Here is a 17,255-nt window from a genome sequence, read left to right on the forward strand (position 1 = left end):
AATCCAGGACTAGGTGCAATGCAAGTCATTTATGTTTAAATTTCCCACGTGTGCTTACATTCACACAAAAATTGGTTGGTTTGGTTGAGCCAGTTCTATCTGGCTTGGCTTACTCACCATGATAATATCCACATGGCAACTACAGTTGTACTGCAATGGAGCAGGACCCCACCAGTGCCATGCAGCCAATTAAATGGATATGGGACCAGGATGTTTTTCCATGGAAAAATCTCTTTCCAAGTTTCCACACACACAGTCACACAGTGTGAGTGGTTTTATTATTATATTGTAAAGTGGGTTGGGTTAGAGGTGGTGGTGCTGATATTTGCATAGTTGTTCGTAGATTTGTATTAATTGAGTGAAAAGAAAGGAAGAAAGCAACTTGGGGCTCTGTCGTCTCTTTCCTGTCCTTCCTCCCTTTCTTTCTTTCTTTTTCCTTCTTATCTATCAGACTTTAGACCACTGATCTTGATCTTTTTTGGTTCTTAACTTCTTCAGCAACTTGATCACATAACAACTCTTTCGGCTGCTTTTATGATTTTTGGCATCATATTGTAAGAAGAAAGAGAGGCTGGAAGAGGAAGAACAAGCAACAGGTAATCATGGATGATTCTCTCTTTCCAAAGCTGGACAAAGAGGTTTCAAGAGAACTCAAACCAGAAACTCAGGCATCCAAAAGAAGGTGAGTTATTGGAGTACCTTAAAAAAAAAAAAAATTTCAGGAGAAAAAAGGTGGTGAGTCAGTACCTTAAAAAGGTGTTTGTACTCTTGAGTTACTATAGTTTGGGAAATACATATTTTCTATGATTGTTTTTTTTTATGGTGGATTCTTTAACTTGTCTGAATTTATTTGACATTTAGTACCCTTTGTTGTGTACTGTTACAGGAAAATGGTTCAGAAAACTGTTGTTACAGTGAGAATCGGAGCAAATGTTGGGAAACTAAAGAATGAAGGACCACCTTCTGATTTTTGGTCTTGGAGAAAATATGGCCAAAAACCTATTAAAGGATCTCCATATCCAAGGTTTACATTGCTTTAAATTATCATGTCATGATTTGGTTTTTTCTTACGAGCTTTGATTATCTGGATGGATTCATTTTCTTCTTCTTTCAACTTAAAATTTCATATCCCAAGATAGTAACTTTAACCTTCTTGGCTGTTACTCATTTATGGCATGAATTTTAAGGTCAAATTGGATTTCCTTTTCCTCCATTACCTAAGGTTTTACCAAAAAGTGATCCAAAAGACCTTCTTTTTCATTTTTCCTTGGCTTTCTCTCTTTCCTCCTCATCTACAGTTCTTAATTTCTTTTTAATTTTTACTTGTAACTTCTTGCAGGGGTTACTATAGGTGTAGCACATCAAAAGGTTGTTCAGCCAAAAAACAGGTAGAGAGATGCAGAAATGATGCTTCAATGCTCATCATCACCTACACCTCTAGCCATAACCATCCAGGTCCTGATCTTTCCACCACCAACCTGATCCAACTAGCAGAAGAACCCAAAACCCATTCCACTGTAGATCTCCAAACAACCTTAAAAGAGGAACAGCAGGAGCTAGCACAAGAAGAAGAAAAACAAAATGAACCCACTATAACCACTAAAGAAAAAGAACCAGGTGAAGATCATTTCCTCTACATACAATCCCCTATAAGCAGTTCCCAAGATATAATAGTTAACCAAGCAGAAGACCCTTTCACAGTGAACCTTGAAAAACCCCATGAAACAATGGGTCTTGTCTTGGATGAAGAACCCCTTTGTTACTCCCAGCTCATGAACTTCTCCACACCCATGTCAGAGGAAAATGACTTCTTTGATGAGCTTGAAGAATTGCCCACATCTTCATCTTTCACAAGCTTCATGACCAGCAATTTTTCCGAGGAAAGGATTCCTGTTGTCCCTTCTTGAACCAAGTAATTCTTAGTGCTTGCAGCCTTAGAAAATGTACTTATGTTGTCCATATGGAACACCCACTACCAGTAGTTGTTTACTTGCTCTCTCTCTCTCTCTAGCATTTGTGGGTTCACAAAATGAGAAAGTAGCATCACTTTGGCATGAGAAAAGTTAGTGGGTTGATGTTATCTTTTTATGTGGGAGACGGGGATTAATGCTCTTGGCAGATGGAAAAAATCCGCCATCTAGTCCCACATATAGAAACGGAGGGAGAGTGTGAGTGGTTGTTATTTGTATATATTTAATTAAAGATAGCACGAGGTTCACGAGTGAGTGCTCACAGATCTCTTTGAGATGAGGCCCTTTTTCTCTTTTTTTCATTAGTGGAGATGACAAGTTCCTTTCCCTTATTTTTCTTGGGTGGGTTGGATTTGGTGGATGAGATGTTTGCTTTTTTGGCAGTTCCCTTGGATTGATGAAGAATTTGGATTAGGCTACCAAAAAGTCTATAGTACTTTTGTTTGTAGGTGTTTGCAGTCACAGATTCCCTACACAAAGTGCCAAGCTACAAGTGAAGTACCCCTTTTCATTGGGAAGATTGGCACAAGCCCGTGGGCATAAAACGCCCTGGATATGATTCTCTAATTTCTTACGCACGTGCCAACCACGTCACTTCAATTTGTTTAGAATATAGGATGCCAAGTGCCAACTAATTTGGTGGTTGGTGAGTTCTGTTTATTACTGAATCTGTTTTACAAAGTTTTATGCACACCCAAAGAGCAATTAAAATAATATTTTGAAATGTACAAAACAGTGTATGTACAACAAGTTTGAACCGTGATAGACTATGAAGCATGGATGGGTGCGTTTCGGGACTCGAGTGCAGGTGTGGGTGTGGGTGCAAGACTCAGTAATTTTTGAAAAAGATGAATGCAGGTGCGTCAGAACTCAGCGATTAAAAAATTATTAAAATATTTTTATTTATATTTTTAATATATTACTAAGCATATTTTTTCACATTATATAAACATATACCAAATTTAAGAGCAATATTAGATAATAATTAAAATATGATGTTCATAAATTAAATACAACTCACAAGATTGAAACTAAAACATTCCATGATGTTCAAAAATTGGAATATGACTCATAAGTTTGAAACTTAAACAAAATCAAAGATAATCAACAAGACAATCAAAGACCAACATCATTATCCTCAAGATCAATAGCTTCACTTCGAACTTTACTTTCACTAGTAGCAGCACTAGTGTTAGCATTCCCAATAACCATGGCTTCCAACTCTAGCTCATCAAGTGTAAGGGCTACATTCTCAAGAATTCCAACTCCTCAATGTATGTTGCTCTCATTCCAAGAGTCTCTTACAATATCTCACATCTTTATTGTTGTATGTACGTACTCCTCATTCCGCCTTGACAAGAGTCCAAGATTAGAATGCACATATACCAAATCTTCAGCGCGTGCAGGAGCCATTTTGTTTCTTTTTAAGGAATAAATGAATTTGTATGTGCTCCAATTTCTCTCAATGCATGAGGATGGACAAGATTGTCCAAGAAGTTGAAGGGTAAGGGTTTGAAGAGTTGGAAATGCGGAGCCATGGTATTGCCACCAAACCAAAGGTTGTAAGGCCCACCTATCTATCAAGGCATTTGATGAAAGAAACCTCCCTCCTGAAAATGTAGCAAACTCAAACTTCACCACTGTTAATTTATTCTCATCTTCAAAGTATCGATCCAAACACTTGCTTCTTTCCATAGAAATTTCATGATCCCGATGTGGAGTGATACATTTTGAACTCCCCGAAAGCCATTCAATGGAGTAATACCTAGTTAAAGATTAAAAAATATATATATATATATATAGAGGAAACGTGTGTTTTACTAAAATGGTGAACTAAGGAAAATAGAAAATAAATGTACTTACTTAGGATTTAAGGAATGAGCCAAGCAATGTAGTAGTGTACAATTTTTAGTCCATCGATCAATGAGTATATCATACACCACACCCCAAAATGAGCTATACTGATCATCTTCCAAGCCTTCATGCCGATATATTACTGTCTTCACCTTCTCTAACATTGAATCCCACATCCCATACACAAGATGAAGACAAGGCTTATTTGTGTCGGCTATTCGTAGCATATCAAAAATGGGTGCTGTGAATTCAAGGATATAATCAATATTATCCACCAAAGATCACTTAGAATCATATCTTTCACCTTTTGAGCTTTTCCAACAACATCATCCCTATAAGAAGCCCATTGGTCACTAATAGCCATGGCTTGAAGGCATCTTTTTATCAACTTCAACCTTTTCAACATTACAACAACCAAGCAAATCTAATATCAGCAACTTGGAGCAGTTTTAATAGACAAAATTCATTAAACATTGCCAACCTCATTGAATGGTTCATGATAAAACACGTATGAAGGATGCATCATCAGCAATACGTGTAATCCAACTACATTCCTCATATGTAACTTCATTCTTTTCAGTGTTTTTTGCTGCACAAATATTCTTCAAAGCTAGATTGAGAGTGTGGACAACACAAGGTGTCCAAAATATTTTAGGATCCTCACCTTTAATAAGAGCTCCAACAACTTCATCACACTAGCATTATCAGTGATGACTTGGACAACTTTTTCATGTCCAATCTCTTTTATAGCATCCTTCAACACCCCAACAATATAATGTTTGTCTTTGAACTCACCTGACCCATCAATTGCCTTTATAAACACTAGACCCCCATCTGATACAACCATAATATTAATAAAAGGTCTCTTTTGTGGATCTGACTATCCATCAGAAACTATACTTACACCATTTTCAAGCCAAGAGTCCTTAATTGGTTTCAAAAGTCTTTCAACATGAGTTCTTTCTTTTTGCAAAAGTGTTGTTCTCAAGGCATTGTATCCAAAGGAAGATAACCCGGAATGTTATGGGTAGCAACATATGCATAAGAACTACGATAATATGGGTTCCTTGCAAAGTTAAATGGAAGCCCACTGGTGTAAAACATCTTAGCAATTCTGCTATCCAAATCATGTCTAGCATTATTCTGGAATGCTTTCTCCAAAGGAGAATTCATAGTCACCTTCCTCCTCTTACCATCAACCGAATTTGTACTATTACTCCCTTCCTGTCTTCGAAATGGGGAAATAGGTATAGGCCCACGGCTTGGGAGAGGTGGGGGTAAGGGAATTTGACTTCTCCATTCTCTCTCTAACTTATCATTCTCAACTCAATCATGCATTCGCTGCATTTCCAACCTATGGCTCGGTGTCACCTTAAGGCATGCTTTAATACATTTGCCAGAAATTTGTAATAAATGAGCCTTAACCCTAATAGANGATGAAGGTGAAGTTTTTGTGCTAACTTCATCCATTGCAAATTCAATAGATTCAATTTAACCTACAAATAATAACTATTAACTAAATAAATTAATAATAAATCAAACCCAAGTTCACAGATTCACAAATCACAATGCGTAATAACTAATAAGTAATAACTATTAACTAAATAAAACTAAGATTGAAAAGAAACTAAGATTCACAAATCACAGATTCACAGGTTCACAAATCACAAATCAAACTAAGATTGAAAGCTTTATATCAATACCTGAGTTAAGAATGCGTGAGAGAGAGCTGAAGTTTGAATGAAGTGACTGAGTGGTTGTGTCTCACAGGGGAGACAGAGGGCAAAGACAGAGAGGCAGAGAGTGATCACTGAAGCCGAGCACACCGGACCAAAGCTTTAAGTTTAACTATGACTAATCAATATGGATTCCTTTCAAGAGAGATACTGAGGGCAATGGGTTTCACAAGAAGTGGCAAGATTATATTGGAAATGGGTGGAGCCGTGGAGGACACCTCATGTCGCAGGATCTTCAGATCACAGAGAAGAGAGACGAGTGACAGAGTGAGAGAGAGTTTTGGACGAAGTGAGAACGCTGAGGGAGTTTTAGGGTTTGATAATAAGTTCAAACGGTACGTTTTGCACCTTTTCGTTTTTTTTTTCTTTTTTAATTTCGGCCTGAATCGGCCATTTCAGCGATTTCACCAGTTTCGGCTAATACGGCCTAAGTCGGAGCGAATCAGCCCGATTCAACACGAATCAGCCCAATTCAACACGAATTGGTTCGAGTCTCAGCCGCATCGGCGCGAGTTAGGGAAGAAAAAAAAAAAAAAAAAAAACACATGGCAAGACATGGCCCGACGCAGCACCGACCTCGGACAGTGGCATCGCCCACGCGTCGCCCATCGAACCGGGTGCGCGCCTCTGGAACCGTGTCCTGCATCCCAGGTCATAGAACGGGTAAATGGCTTTCTACTCTTCTCCTTAAAATTAAAAATATCAAAAATAAAATAATGGGTAAAGGGTCTTTCTACTCTCCTTAAGATTAAAAATAGCAAAAATAAAATAAAGGGCAAGACTCTTCTACTAGATTCAAAGCGTCACCTCTTATGATAAGGCAATAATTATATTGTTCATCATTTTATAGAGTAGGAATGGGAGATATTTTCTTCTTAAAAGGTCAAGATCTATTAGAGTTAGGATTTGACTTAAGAGGGCAAAATTATACATGACGTGCATTTATGCACGTGTATACAAACACACACATGCGCACATATATTTGAGAATGATTTGATAAATAAATGTCATTCAATTGATACATTATATATTTTAATGCAAGAAAACACACAAAAATAAAGTTTCATTGCATTGTGATTATATATCAGGTGTTTTTTTACGAGTAATGTTGAAATTCCACTTATGAAAGAAAGATTTAGAGTAGCTTTTTTTTTTCTTTTCTTTTTTGGAAGATTTATAGTAGTTAGATAAATACAAAGTAAAGAATATGTAAATTTATCTTGTTGTGGTTAACATAAAATCATAAATTTTCAAATTGTAATAATTTAAAACAATATTATGAATTTTTAGTAGTTAGGTAAATACCAAGGGTAACTTATGTAAAAAATTTCTATTGTAAATCATAAATGTTCAAATTGTAATATTTTAAAATTATATTATGAAAATTTATGTACTTGAAAATTTTGTGTTTAGCTTGGAAGCAATTTTACAATTTGAAGTTAATTTTGTAATTATCTCAAAATTCATTGTTTATACATAAATTTTCTTTTAAGAGAATAAATATTTACAAAAAATATTTGAGATTTTATTATAATTTTTTATAAAATTTGAAATGTAACTATTAACATTTTTTCTTTTCTTTGCTTATTACTCTTGCTTTTTTATTTTCTTTTTTCTCTCCTAATATTATTTTTATTTGATTAGTTTTAATTTTAACTATAATAGACATTGACAAAAACCAAAGTTATTAAGAGGTTTGGTTTAAAATTTCAGGGAAAAAAAGAAAGCTTTTAAGGATTACATAGATAATAATTTAACAAAGGGGGATCAGAGTGAGCTCAATGGACAACAGAATGGAATATAGACATATCTAGGTCTAATGCATGTGCAGGCACGAACCTGTGCACGCAACTAGGGTTCCAGAAACCTATGAAATGCAAGTTTTCTGAATCAAAGACTGAGGTTTGAAACGAATTCCACATCGTCTGGGAGCCATTCCAAACCCCCATTTTTCAACTATATAAAGCCTTACATGGTATATTTCAAGAACACATAGAGAAAATCCTAAGGAAAAACCTAAGATTCACTAGAAATAGTGAATAAACGAGGGAGTTTTTCACAAAATATCCTCAAGTCAATTTTCTTTTAATTGGAACCATTTCTGTTCTTAATCTTTCAAGTTTAAGATTACTAATCACTTTTGTATTTGATTGTGAATATATTGACTAAGGGGAACTGTCAAAATCAAGTTTGAAAAGCTTTTTGTTTGAGGTATTGAATTCTATACTTTTTCTTTTCATTGCTTCATTTTGATTATATTTTAATATGTTTTCTTGCCTTATTTATGTGTTAAAATGTTTGTTTGGCTTAGGTTTTCTTTGATTTATGATTTCATACATGTTAGATTATTAGATTTAAGTTTTGTTCATTTTATGTGTTTCTGGGTTATGGTTTAGGGTGTGTCTGTGTGCACATGCTTCCTGCATGCGTACACAGGCTCGGAGTACGCGTGCGCATACAACTGACCTACATACTCAGACCTATGTATGCACACGCATACTCATGCCTAGAAACCCTAATCTGAGTGGGATATGGATTTCATGGCCTGTCCACACATTTCACATGCTGTGTCAAGGTTTTCCTTCTTCATCCTCTTTACACTTTGTTGTTGGCACCTCTTGTTTGTCGGTGAGTGATTTCTTGTATGTGTAAAGATGTGTAGGCTATCTCGTCTCTTTCCTTAAAAGTTGTAAGGTTGAATTTAATCAATCATCTTGTTGGCTTTATTCCGTACCAATTTTCTTGTAATTCAGCACTTAGAAACCTTGTATTTATGTGCGAATCATGTAAGGGTAGTGTGTGAGAGAGTGTGAAGAAATGCTCAAGAATGTGTAGTGAAGTAGGAACTCACGACTGGATCTCGCGGGTGGCTCACAACTGGTAAGCCACCGGATGATGCACACGAGCGAAGCATGTAGAGAAGTTGAACCGTCATGCCAACTGTTGCACTACAGGACAAAAAGTCTAGACTGGCCATTCAGTTAGCTCACAGCTTGAACTCGCAACTCAATCAAGTCGTAAGGCCAAGTCGCCAACCAGCTCTGTTCTGGAAAAACTGACTCTTCGCATTCCTTTCTCACCCTAGTATAAATACCCTTTATACCCACGAAATGTAGAGAGCTTCCAGAGAGAATTTTAAGAGAGAAACCCTAAAGAAAAACAAGATTGGCTCATCCATAATCTTTTCATAAAGACTTTTCAAATTTCTCTACTCTCACCCTCTCCATTATTACATCCTTGAGATTTTCATTATCCAAATCATTTTCTCACCATGCCCATATCTGTGAAAATGCTATTTGGTGCTTTGGGAAGTAGTTAGGAAGGGACCAATGGTTATTGGTTGATGCTATAGGCTATAACGGAATCCGGTAAGCTAAAGAAGACAAAGATTCGGCGCAACCTCGTTAGAGCAAGAAGCTTGAAGGGCTTTGGTACACTAGGTAGATTAGACTTGGAGGGTCTTCTACTGTTCATGTATCCCAACTTCATTCTTTAGTATTATTGACCACTTGGAGGGCGGCAAAGAGGTTTTACGCCGAAGGCTTCGATTTCCTCTTTGATAACACATCGCTATGTTGTCCTTGTGTTTGCATCTCTCTTCCCTTAATCTTTGCCATTTAATTTCTACTGTGGATGTGATTTTAATTGGTTTAGATTTTTTATCAATTCTATTATTAGCTTATGTTCATGTTCTGTACATTTATTGTTTGATAATAAGCTTGAATTGGTAATTTGTAATTGGGGGTCTAAACATTTATAGTGTTTTACACGTTATTTGAACATTCAAAAGTATTGGATCAAACTTCAATCGTGTTACAAGAGTGGATTCAATTGGTTTCATCGATCATTTTGCAAACCTGCCAGCTATCCTTTACAATATCATAAATACATTAATTTATTGAGGTAAATCACACCTACACCCACAAGGTTTAAGTGAAGTTAGACATTCCATTATATCCAATTTTTCAAAAATGACATTCCACCTCTAAATGATCAAAATAATTAACATTCCACTCATTATTTTATTTTTTTTAAGGTACAAAATGTTAATTATTTTGATCCTTTGAGAGGTGAGAAAAGGGGTGGAGTGTCAGTTGAAAACACTAGGAGATGTTAGTTAAGCTACAATACTCTTAGCAATTATTTTGATCAAGAAAAGCAAATCTAATTTCGCTATACCTTAAAAGTGTCTATGTAAGTTAGCCAAATAATTAAGCTAATTCTACTATTTGCAAAACTCTTTTACCCAAGTTTTAAGAAGTTTGAATTATTATTTAAAATGAAATTATACCACTAGCACCTTTTTTTATATATATACCATATCTACATAATCTCATCTTAATTATTCATCCATTATTCTAAGATATCGTCTACCTCCATCCCTAGCGAAGCCATATGAGGCAAAAATTCCACGTATAGTTTTGAAGCCGGGCCTTTCCAGCAACAAGGCCTAGTGACCAATATGATAATTGGTTTAGGTAGGGCAGCCGGCCTATTATGGATACATATAGGGATTAATGCTGAGACTCACCCTCTTTACTTGGGAGTGAAGAGGCCGAAAAGGGACAATAATACACACTTCAATATACTATATCACAATTGTCATGCGTGGCAAATTATGAAATTATGAGTAGTAAAGAAAAAAATAATAAGTTCATATAATACTGACAAACAACCAATTATAATTTATCACATAAAACAATTATGGTAAAGCGTGTGAAAGATACTAACATTATTGGCAGAATAATACCACTCCGAAATTCCAACAAAGGTAGGTTTTTGTATGGTGGATGCAAATTTTATGATATCTCATAGTTGGTAGGGGACCGCACACTCTTTTTTGGTTTTTTTATTTTTATTTTTTATGAGTAAACGCACCCAACTACAACTAGAGAAATTATAAAGGGAACATCTGATTTATACAAAATAAATACAATGAGTACTTTAATAAACATGGCATGTCCAGGAAATCAAGTGGAATATCGAAGCATGGCCGTGTATGATTTCCTTGAAACAAAGCAATAGATGGGATTATGGCAAAATACAAGTTTGTGTTTCTTTCCCAAAAATATCATATACCACCAAAACATTTGAGTTATAGAGATTCTATACCTTTGTGTGCGTCTCTGAGAGTTTTGATAGAGGAAAAGATTTAGCTTCTAACTTTTATGTAAATGTAGAATTGAAGATAAGATTTATTATAAAGAAGAAAACAATATGAATTTTCAGAGAGATTATCTTCTTAAAGACAAATTACATATCTAGAATTTGATCTATTTCTCAAGCTTTTAGTTCAGGGGTAAACAGCAGCAAAATTCAAGGTTCTTAATTCTCTGCTACAAAGAAAATCAGCATCGTGAACTAATATGAACTCAGGCACACCGAAAAGATCATCCTTCATTTAACTCTTCTATAAAGCCATGTCCTCCACTACAGCAGTCACCCAATAGAAATTTACACACCAGACTCAACTTTAGTCTCGGCCTCTGCCATTGCTGCCAGTGGCTGAAGAGCTTTGAGAGGATTGATAATGATACCATCTATAAGCCCATATTCTTTGGCTTCTTTTGCACTCATGAAGAAATCTCGGTCAGTATCCTGATTGATCCTGTCAAGACTTTGACCAGTATGGTAGGCGAGATACCCATTAAGGTTAGCTTTATGATGCAGCATTTCATTTGCCTGAGAATCATCTCTTGTTTAGGATAGTGTTTATAAGATTAAATCATAAATAATAAGAATAAAATAGATGACAAGTAGATAAACAGAAACTGCAGCTATTATATAGTAATAAGACTGTCCTAGTATTAAATATGTCACAGGTGGGTTTCCATTCCTTCAATTTCTTTATTGTTTGACCTCCAACTAGAGCCAAGCAGACTACAAAAATATAGAGGTCAAGCAGACTAGAAAGTTGAACAATCTCCCAAATATGCATTAAGATGTTGACCCGTTTTTCTTTTCTTTGCTGATTCCTCTCAATGAAATTTTCCATGTTCACTAAGTTCCTTACAGATGTATGCATGCGGTCCAGGAACACTTTGGGGTGAACATCCATCCGAACAAGTAGAGTCAATAGTTCAGCATTTAGGCCGTAACATTTAGCAACAAAAAATCTTTAACACAACAAGTGCTCTCCAAACCAAGCTAGATAGTCTCCTATCACTAGGCTCACCAACCAAGCTGGACTTTGATTCTTATTATTCCTACTGGATATCAAAACCATAAGGATTGTTTCCAGCCATGAGTTTCATAATATCAGCTTTGGCTGATTTAACAAACCAAAACACACCAAACTCAATCCATGATTAACCATTAAAGAAGTAAATACTAAGTTCTGATCCATAACAGATTTACGGTTAATTTAACATACTAAAGCACACCAAACTCTCACAAGCACACAAGCCAGAAACCCTAAACCCAACTCATTAATATAATCAGTTGTGTCACCATAAAGAATAACAGAAAAAAACTTCATTTGGGTACCTCAGAATTATTCTTGAAAGAAAAATATAATTAACAATTTTCAGAAATAAAGCAATTAAAATAAATACAGCATCAGATTTGTGAAGGCTCTGATTACCACCTTAGCATTTCAAAATCCAAATCCCATTTAAGCTAAAAATTCCATATTTTATTAACAATAAATAAATAATTGAACTTGAGTTGACCAAACCATGAGCTTTGAGATCCTCTCTCTCTCCAATCAATAAAAGACCACAGTAGACAGATGGAGTTAGACCGCGAGCATCATCTTTATCTCCAATCAATTGAAATCCACTGCAATGTTTTCTCCAGTCAACCTGATTCTATGCTCCCTAAGTGATGCTCTCTGAGGTTCCTCCCTCGTTTGTTTCTCCCTCCCTTTGCTCCAATCTATCCCTTTACTCCATCTTCTTCCCCTTTCTCCCTCCTTTTGCTCGCTTTGTCATTACCTACTTCATTTACTCTTTCCTCTTAATACCTTATTCAACCTTACCCACTTTCTTTATCCATTTCTATGCTAGACTGTCCTCTTACACTCTGTTGGGTGTCAATACTTTAATCCCCACTTAACTTTGTATTCTCCTCATGGAAGACACTACCAAGGATCTGACACATAGCCCTAACCCAAAAGCTCAACTGTGAGACCAAACATTATCTATAACACCCAACATAGCAGCAATACGAGACCACTGTAAGTAGATAAAGCTTTGTCTCAACATTTATTTTGTTCGTTTGTCCAAAAAGAAGCCCTTTGCTTCCATTTGAATTTTAAAGATTTGATGAAAATATCCATGCTCAGCCAACTCTGGGTACTGCATCTCCATTTGACGGAAATCTCCATTTAAAGATTTGAGAAATTGAGAGGGCAACAAAATCAACAGTCTACTCTTGGCATTGGACCTCAACATCCTCCAATCTCTAACATCGCCAATCCCATTTCCCAACCACTCTTTGGCAGTAATGAAACCGTCTTTGTCATCATTGTGACAAAGGTCTTTTGCAGAGGAACAACTCTAATCAATAGTATTCACTTTGCCACACAGTTCTCAGGTTGGTAATGGTGTTCTAGTTGGCTAGGATTGTCCGGACCTCTTGATGATGGGGCATCAAGTAGAGGTCTGTGACATTTTTTTTTTTGGTTGGGCACCTTGTTGGGAGGATTTTGGAGAGAACATATATCTGGACAGAAATTCTAGTCAGAATTTTGAGCCCTTAGACCCTGGATAAATTTCTTCCCACAGTCCACCCAAACAAGGAGCTTTCACTGACCAATTTCAAAATTTTGGTGATCCACCCAAATTCCACCTACAATTCCTTACCCAAAGACACTGTTGGTGTCTAAAATGATGGATAAAAAAATTCCACAAATGTTTAGTGGAATTTCAGTTTCAGATATTAATACTTGAATATTCAAGTACCACCAAAACAATAAATAGACATAAACATAATAATATGCCCAGTCTCAAATGTTATTACATATATATATATATATATTATAATTCTTTTAAAAAGCCACAGACAGAGGATTGAAAAGCCAGAAAGAGAGCCCACCTGAATATCTATATCTGTTTGGCCACCTTGTGCTCCACCAAGAGGCTGATGGATCATTATCCTTGAGTTTGGCAAACTGTATCTTTTTCCTTCAGTAATGAGGTAGAAAATATTCTCCTTTTTAGCAAACTCGAGAAACATAAATCATGAAATAGAGTGTCAAGCACACTACAATGACAGTCAAGGAATCATTTACCTTTGGTCCCAGCACTAAGCAAAAAAGCTCCCATACTGCTCATGGAAAACAAAGATACATCCATCACTAGTGGTAAACATTTTAATTTGGTAGACAAGAAAAAATTATTCTCATTGGGAACTGTGTTTTTGAACCCTGGCAGTATTTTCACTGAAAAATTTGAACATTAAGTATATTCTTACAAGGGTAAGCTTTTTTTTTTTTCCTCTTTTTTTGTGGGGGGGGGGGAGAAGGAGGTGCAAATAAAGGATGTTCATCACCCTTTTCATATATTAGTTTAATTTCATTGACCTGCAATGTATGCAATTGCATTACACACATATGGAAAAGAAGCTTTTTGGAGGACCTTTTAGCATATCATAACAGAAACCATTTTTTCTTATTCTCAAGCCATCAAGAACAGCATATGTCATTCCAAACACCAATTATTCTGTTTCAATGTAATGCAAAACAACTCGACCTAACCATCTTAGTAGAAAAGAACTGTCACAGAATCCATGAGACTGCATTAAGAACATGTCACACCAAATCAATGCATGACTTGAGAGAGAGAGAGAGAGATGCAAAGCCTAATCTTGTACCTTGCTGCTAGTCCAACACAAACAGTGGACACATCAGGTCGGATATGCCTCATTGTGTCGAATACAGCCATACCTTAAAAATTAAAAGCAAGTCAGTCTATAAAAAGGCAACACTACCTCACAAATTTAATTGGAAAAATAGTAAATATGAAATAGACATAGTTTTTGTACCAGCAGTAACTGAACCTCCTGGAGAATTCACATACATGACAATGTCCTGTTCAAAACACCGGAAATTTCAGTAAACAGCTAAGAATTAACACAGTGATATTTAAATCTTAATATTGTTAAGGAAAAATGAAATGGGGGAGGGGAGGCAGGGAGACACGGAGAGAGGGAGTATATAAGAAATGTAACTAGTAGGAGCATTCATGCAAATGCCAGAACATAATTATTTGATTTTAAACGTCTTAGTTGTGAATGCTTATCCTAGAGAGAGAGAGAGAGAGAGAGGCTCGCCTTGTTGGGGTCAACGGCATCAAGATACAGAAGTTGAGCAACTATTATGTTCGCCATGTCATCATCAACAGCTCCACCACAACGTATTATTCTCTAACAGTTTATTTATACACAGATATCAGAAGCTGATAGAGAGTAGAGACTAAGCAGCACTTAAAATGCTCAACACAAAGTAACCACAAAAAAAAAAAAAAAAAAAGAACAAGAAGAAGAAGAAGAAGAAGAAACCAAACCAACTCCCTTACATGCTGAAAAAGCTGACTTATAACACTCTGGAAGCGCTCTTGTACCATTGGGGGTGGCCCTTGGCCTTGCGCATATGCAGGGAAGTACGCAGAAGATGGGACTTGCAAGTCATCCCTAAAATATTATATTCCAAAATTTCAAAATCATTAAAATAAAAACCAAACAACAATAATATATGTGGGCATTCCTAAATAATCATGCATAAATAAGCATTTAAAAACTACCTTACGGACCAAATCCCCTGTCGAAAACTCCTCTCTGGTGCCCAAAACTTCTCAGAATACATGGCTCTCACGGGAGAACTCTGGAGGTTCTTCTTATAACCAACTAACTTTCCTAATTTCCTGAAAACCACAGAAAACTAAAAGCTTTGTTTGCCCGCTAAAGAAAACAGACTAAAAGAAAATTTTAAAAGAACATGTAAACAAAAATAAATAAATAAATAAACAAAACCCGAAAAATGAAATTTCAATTAAAACCCAACTCAAAGTACAGCTTTTAACAGCTAAACTTCAAAAAACAGCAAAAATAAGTTGCACCAAACGAGCACTAACCCAGATTAAAGCATAATCTCAATTGGGCCAAAATAATCATTTAGCCAACAGGAAGCTACATTTCTCAACTTTATAGAAACCAAAACAACTCGAATATGAATCATGATTTCTTCTTTATTTTTTTCTATTCATTTTATTTTTATTAAACTATTGGTCCTCTTTTATCCAAATATGAAAAATCCTTATCCAAACAAATCCAAATTGCTCTACTAAGCTAAGACAAGAATTTGATTCGTCCCCTCAGCACCACAACCACGAATAGTTCTTAAATTCTTCAAATTCATAACAATTTGTAAACATTTTCTCAGGAAGCAAACAGAACCTAAAGCAAATAGAATTCTTATAGAGCATCAATAAGCACCAAAAAAAAAAAAAGATAAATAATTAAATAAACCAAAAGTTCGCAAATTTACACAACCAAACTTACTTGAGCTTCGAATTTGTAAAATAATAATAAAATAAAATAAAAAGCTTTAGCAAAAAAAAATAATAAAAAAAATTTACGGAAAATACAAAAATTGAGTACCCGGAACGAGAGGGATAGAGAGAGAGACTGTGAGAATCGGAGACAGAGCTAGGGTTAGGGTTAGGGGAGAAGATTAGAGAGTTGAATCTGAGAGACGAGGCTGAGCAAGTGTGAGCCATTTTCTGTGTGTGAAGTGAAGTCTGAACCTTTTTAATTTTTGTTTAGGTTTTGGGGATATTTATTTATATATATTTTAGAGGTAAAGAAAAGTATCAAAGGGAATGGCTGTAATGTAATGTAAGAAGAGATAATATATGCTGAAACAAGAAGCGCACGGCGGCGAACTATGGACTGGGGAGATTATACAAGAGCGTTCCAGCTAGCAAAGCAAGGCCTTTGGCAGCGACTCCTCAATTATCTTTCAGTCGAATTTACGGTTTTGTCCCCATTTCGACCCTCTTTTTCTTTTTTTCTTTTTTTTTTGGGTTACAATTTTCAAGAGCAAATTATAACTTTTTGTTCCGAAATTATTATATTCTCTTAAACTATCATAAATGTGTACTTCCTCCTTTCATATGAATTGTGAGTTTTACTAATTAATTAAATTTATGGTAGGACCTACCATTTATTTGAAATGAGAGAGTACGTATTTATGGTATTCCGAAAGTACCTAATAATTTTTCTTTTTTGTTAAACCTCTCCTCCCCAACTATAGGGGAAATATATATATATATATATATATTGTAGGGACTGGATCTGAGTGCTCCTTCTGCTATATTAGTAAACTCAGACCCAACTAACTCAATACAATGAATTTGTAGAAAGTGGGACAAAGAACTAGATTTTAGTGTACAGACAATGGTCAATATGGTGGTCACCACCATCATACATAGACAAACTGAAATTATCTAAGGAGGTTTGTCCTCGGCACAGTCCGAGGAGCTTTTTGGTTATCCTCCTCCCCCCGTCATTCCCTGATCTGTTTTTCTCTATTATATAGTCCTTCTCAAACGATCTCTTTCTTCCACTTGTTGATCATCCATATCGCTCTTTAACTGCCTGTCTCATCAGCCACTTTACCAACCCTCTTGTGAGTTGCAACAACCAAGGCAGCACTATTCAGAGGTCGTTTCTCCATTAATGCGATCAGAGAGTT

At 35.8% G+C, this 17,255-nt stretch overlaps 2 protein-coding genes across 2 annotated transcripts; one reads left to right on the forward strand and one right to left on the reverse strand.

Moving 5' to 3' along the window:
* The first annotated feature begins 298 nt into the window (after nt 1-298).
* Nucleotides 299-2,302, forward strand: LOC111985760 (probable WRKY transcription factor 69). Its single transcript, XM_024017407.2, has 3 exons — nt 299-682; nt 887-1,024; nt 1,340-2,302. The coding sequence occupies exons 1-3, from the start codon at nt 603-605 to the stop codon at nt 1,905-1,907; spliced, it is 786 nt and encodes a 261-aa protein (XP_023873175.2). The 5' UTR covers nt 299-602; the 3' UTR covers nt 1,908-2,302.
* Nucleotides 2,303-10,735: 8,433 nt separating this feature from the next.
* LOC112027115 (ATP-dependent Clp protease proteolytic subunit 5, chloroplastic) lies at nt 10,736-16,518 on the reverse strand. Its single transcript, XM_065781462.1, has 9 exons — nt 16,160-16,518; nt 15,304-15,423; nt 15,079-15,193; nt 14,834-14,926; nt 14,546-14,591; nt 14,375-14,447; nt 13,794-13,828; nt 13,598-13,686; nt 10,736-11,242 (listed from the first exon to the last, which is right to left on the reverse strand). Exons 1-9 carry the CDS (start codon nt 16,276-16,278, stop codon nt 11,015-11,017), a joined length of 918 nt encoding a protein of 305 aa, XP_065637534.1. The 5' UTR covers nt 16,279-16,518; the 3' UTR covers nt 10,736-11,014.
* Nucleotides 16,519-17,255: the final 737 nt, after the last annotated feature.

This window comes from Quercus suber, unplaced genomic scaffold (genome assembly GCF_002906115.3).
Source record: "Quercus suber isolate HL8 unplaced genomic scaffold, Cork oak 2.0 scaffold_267, whole genome shotgun sequence".
NCBI classification, from domain to species: Eukaryota; Viridiplantae; Streptophyta; class Magnoliopsida; order Fagales; family Fagaceae; genus Quercus; species Quercus suber.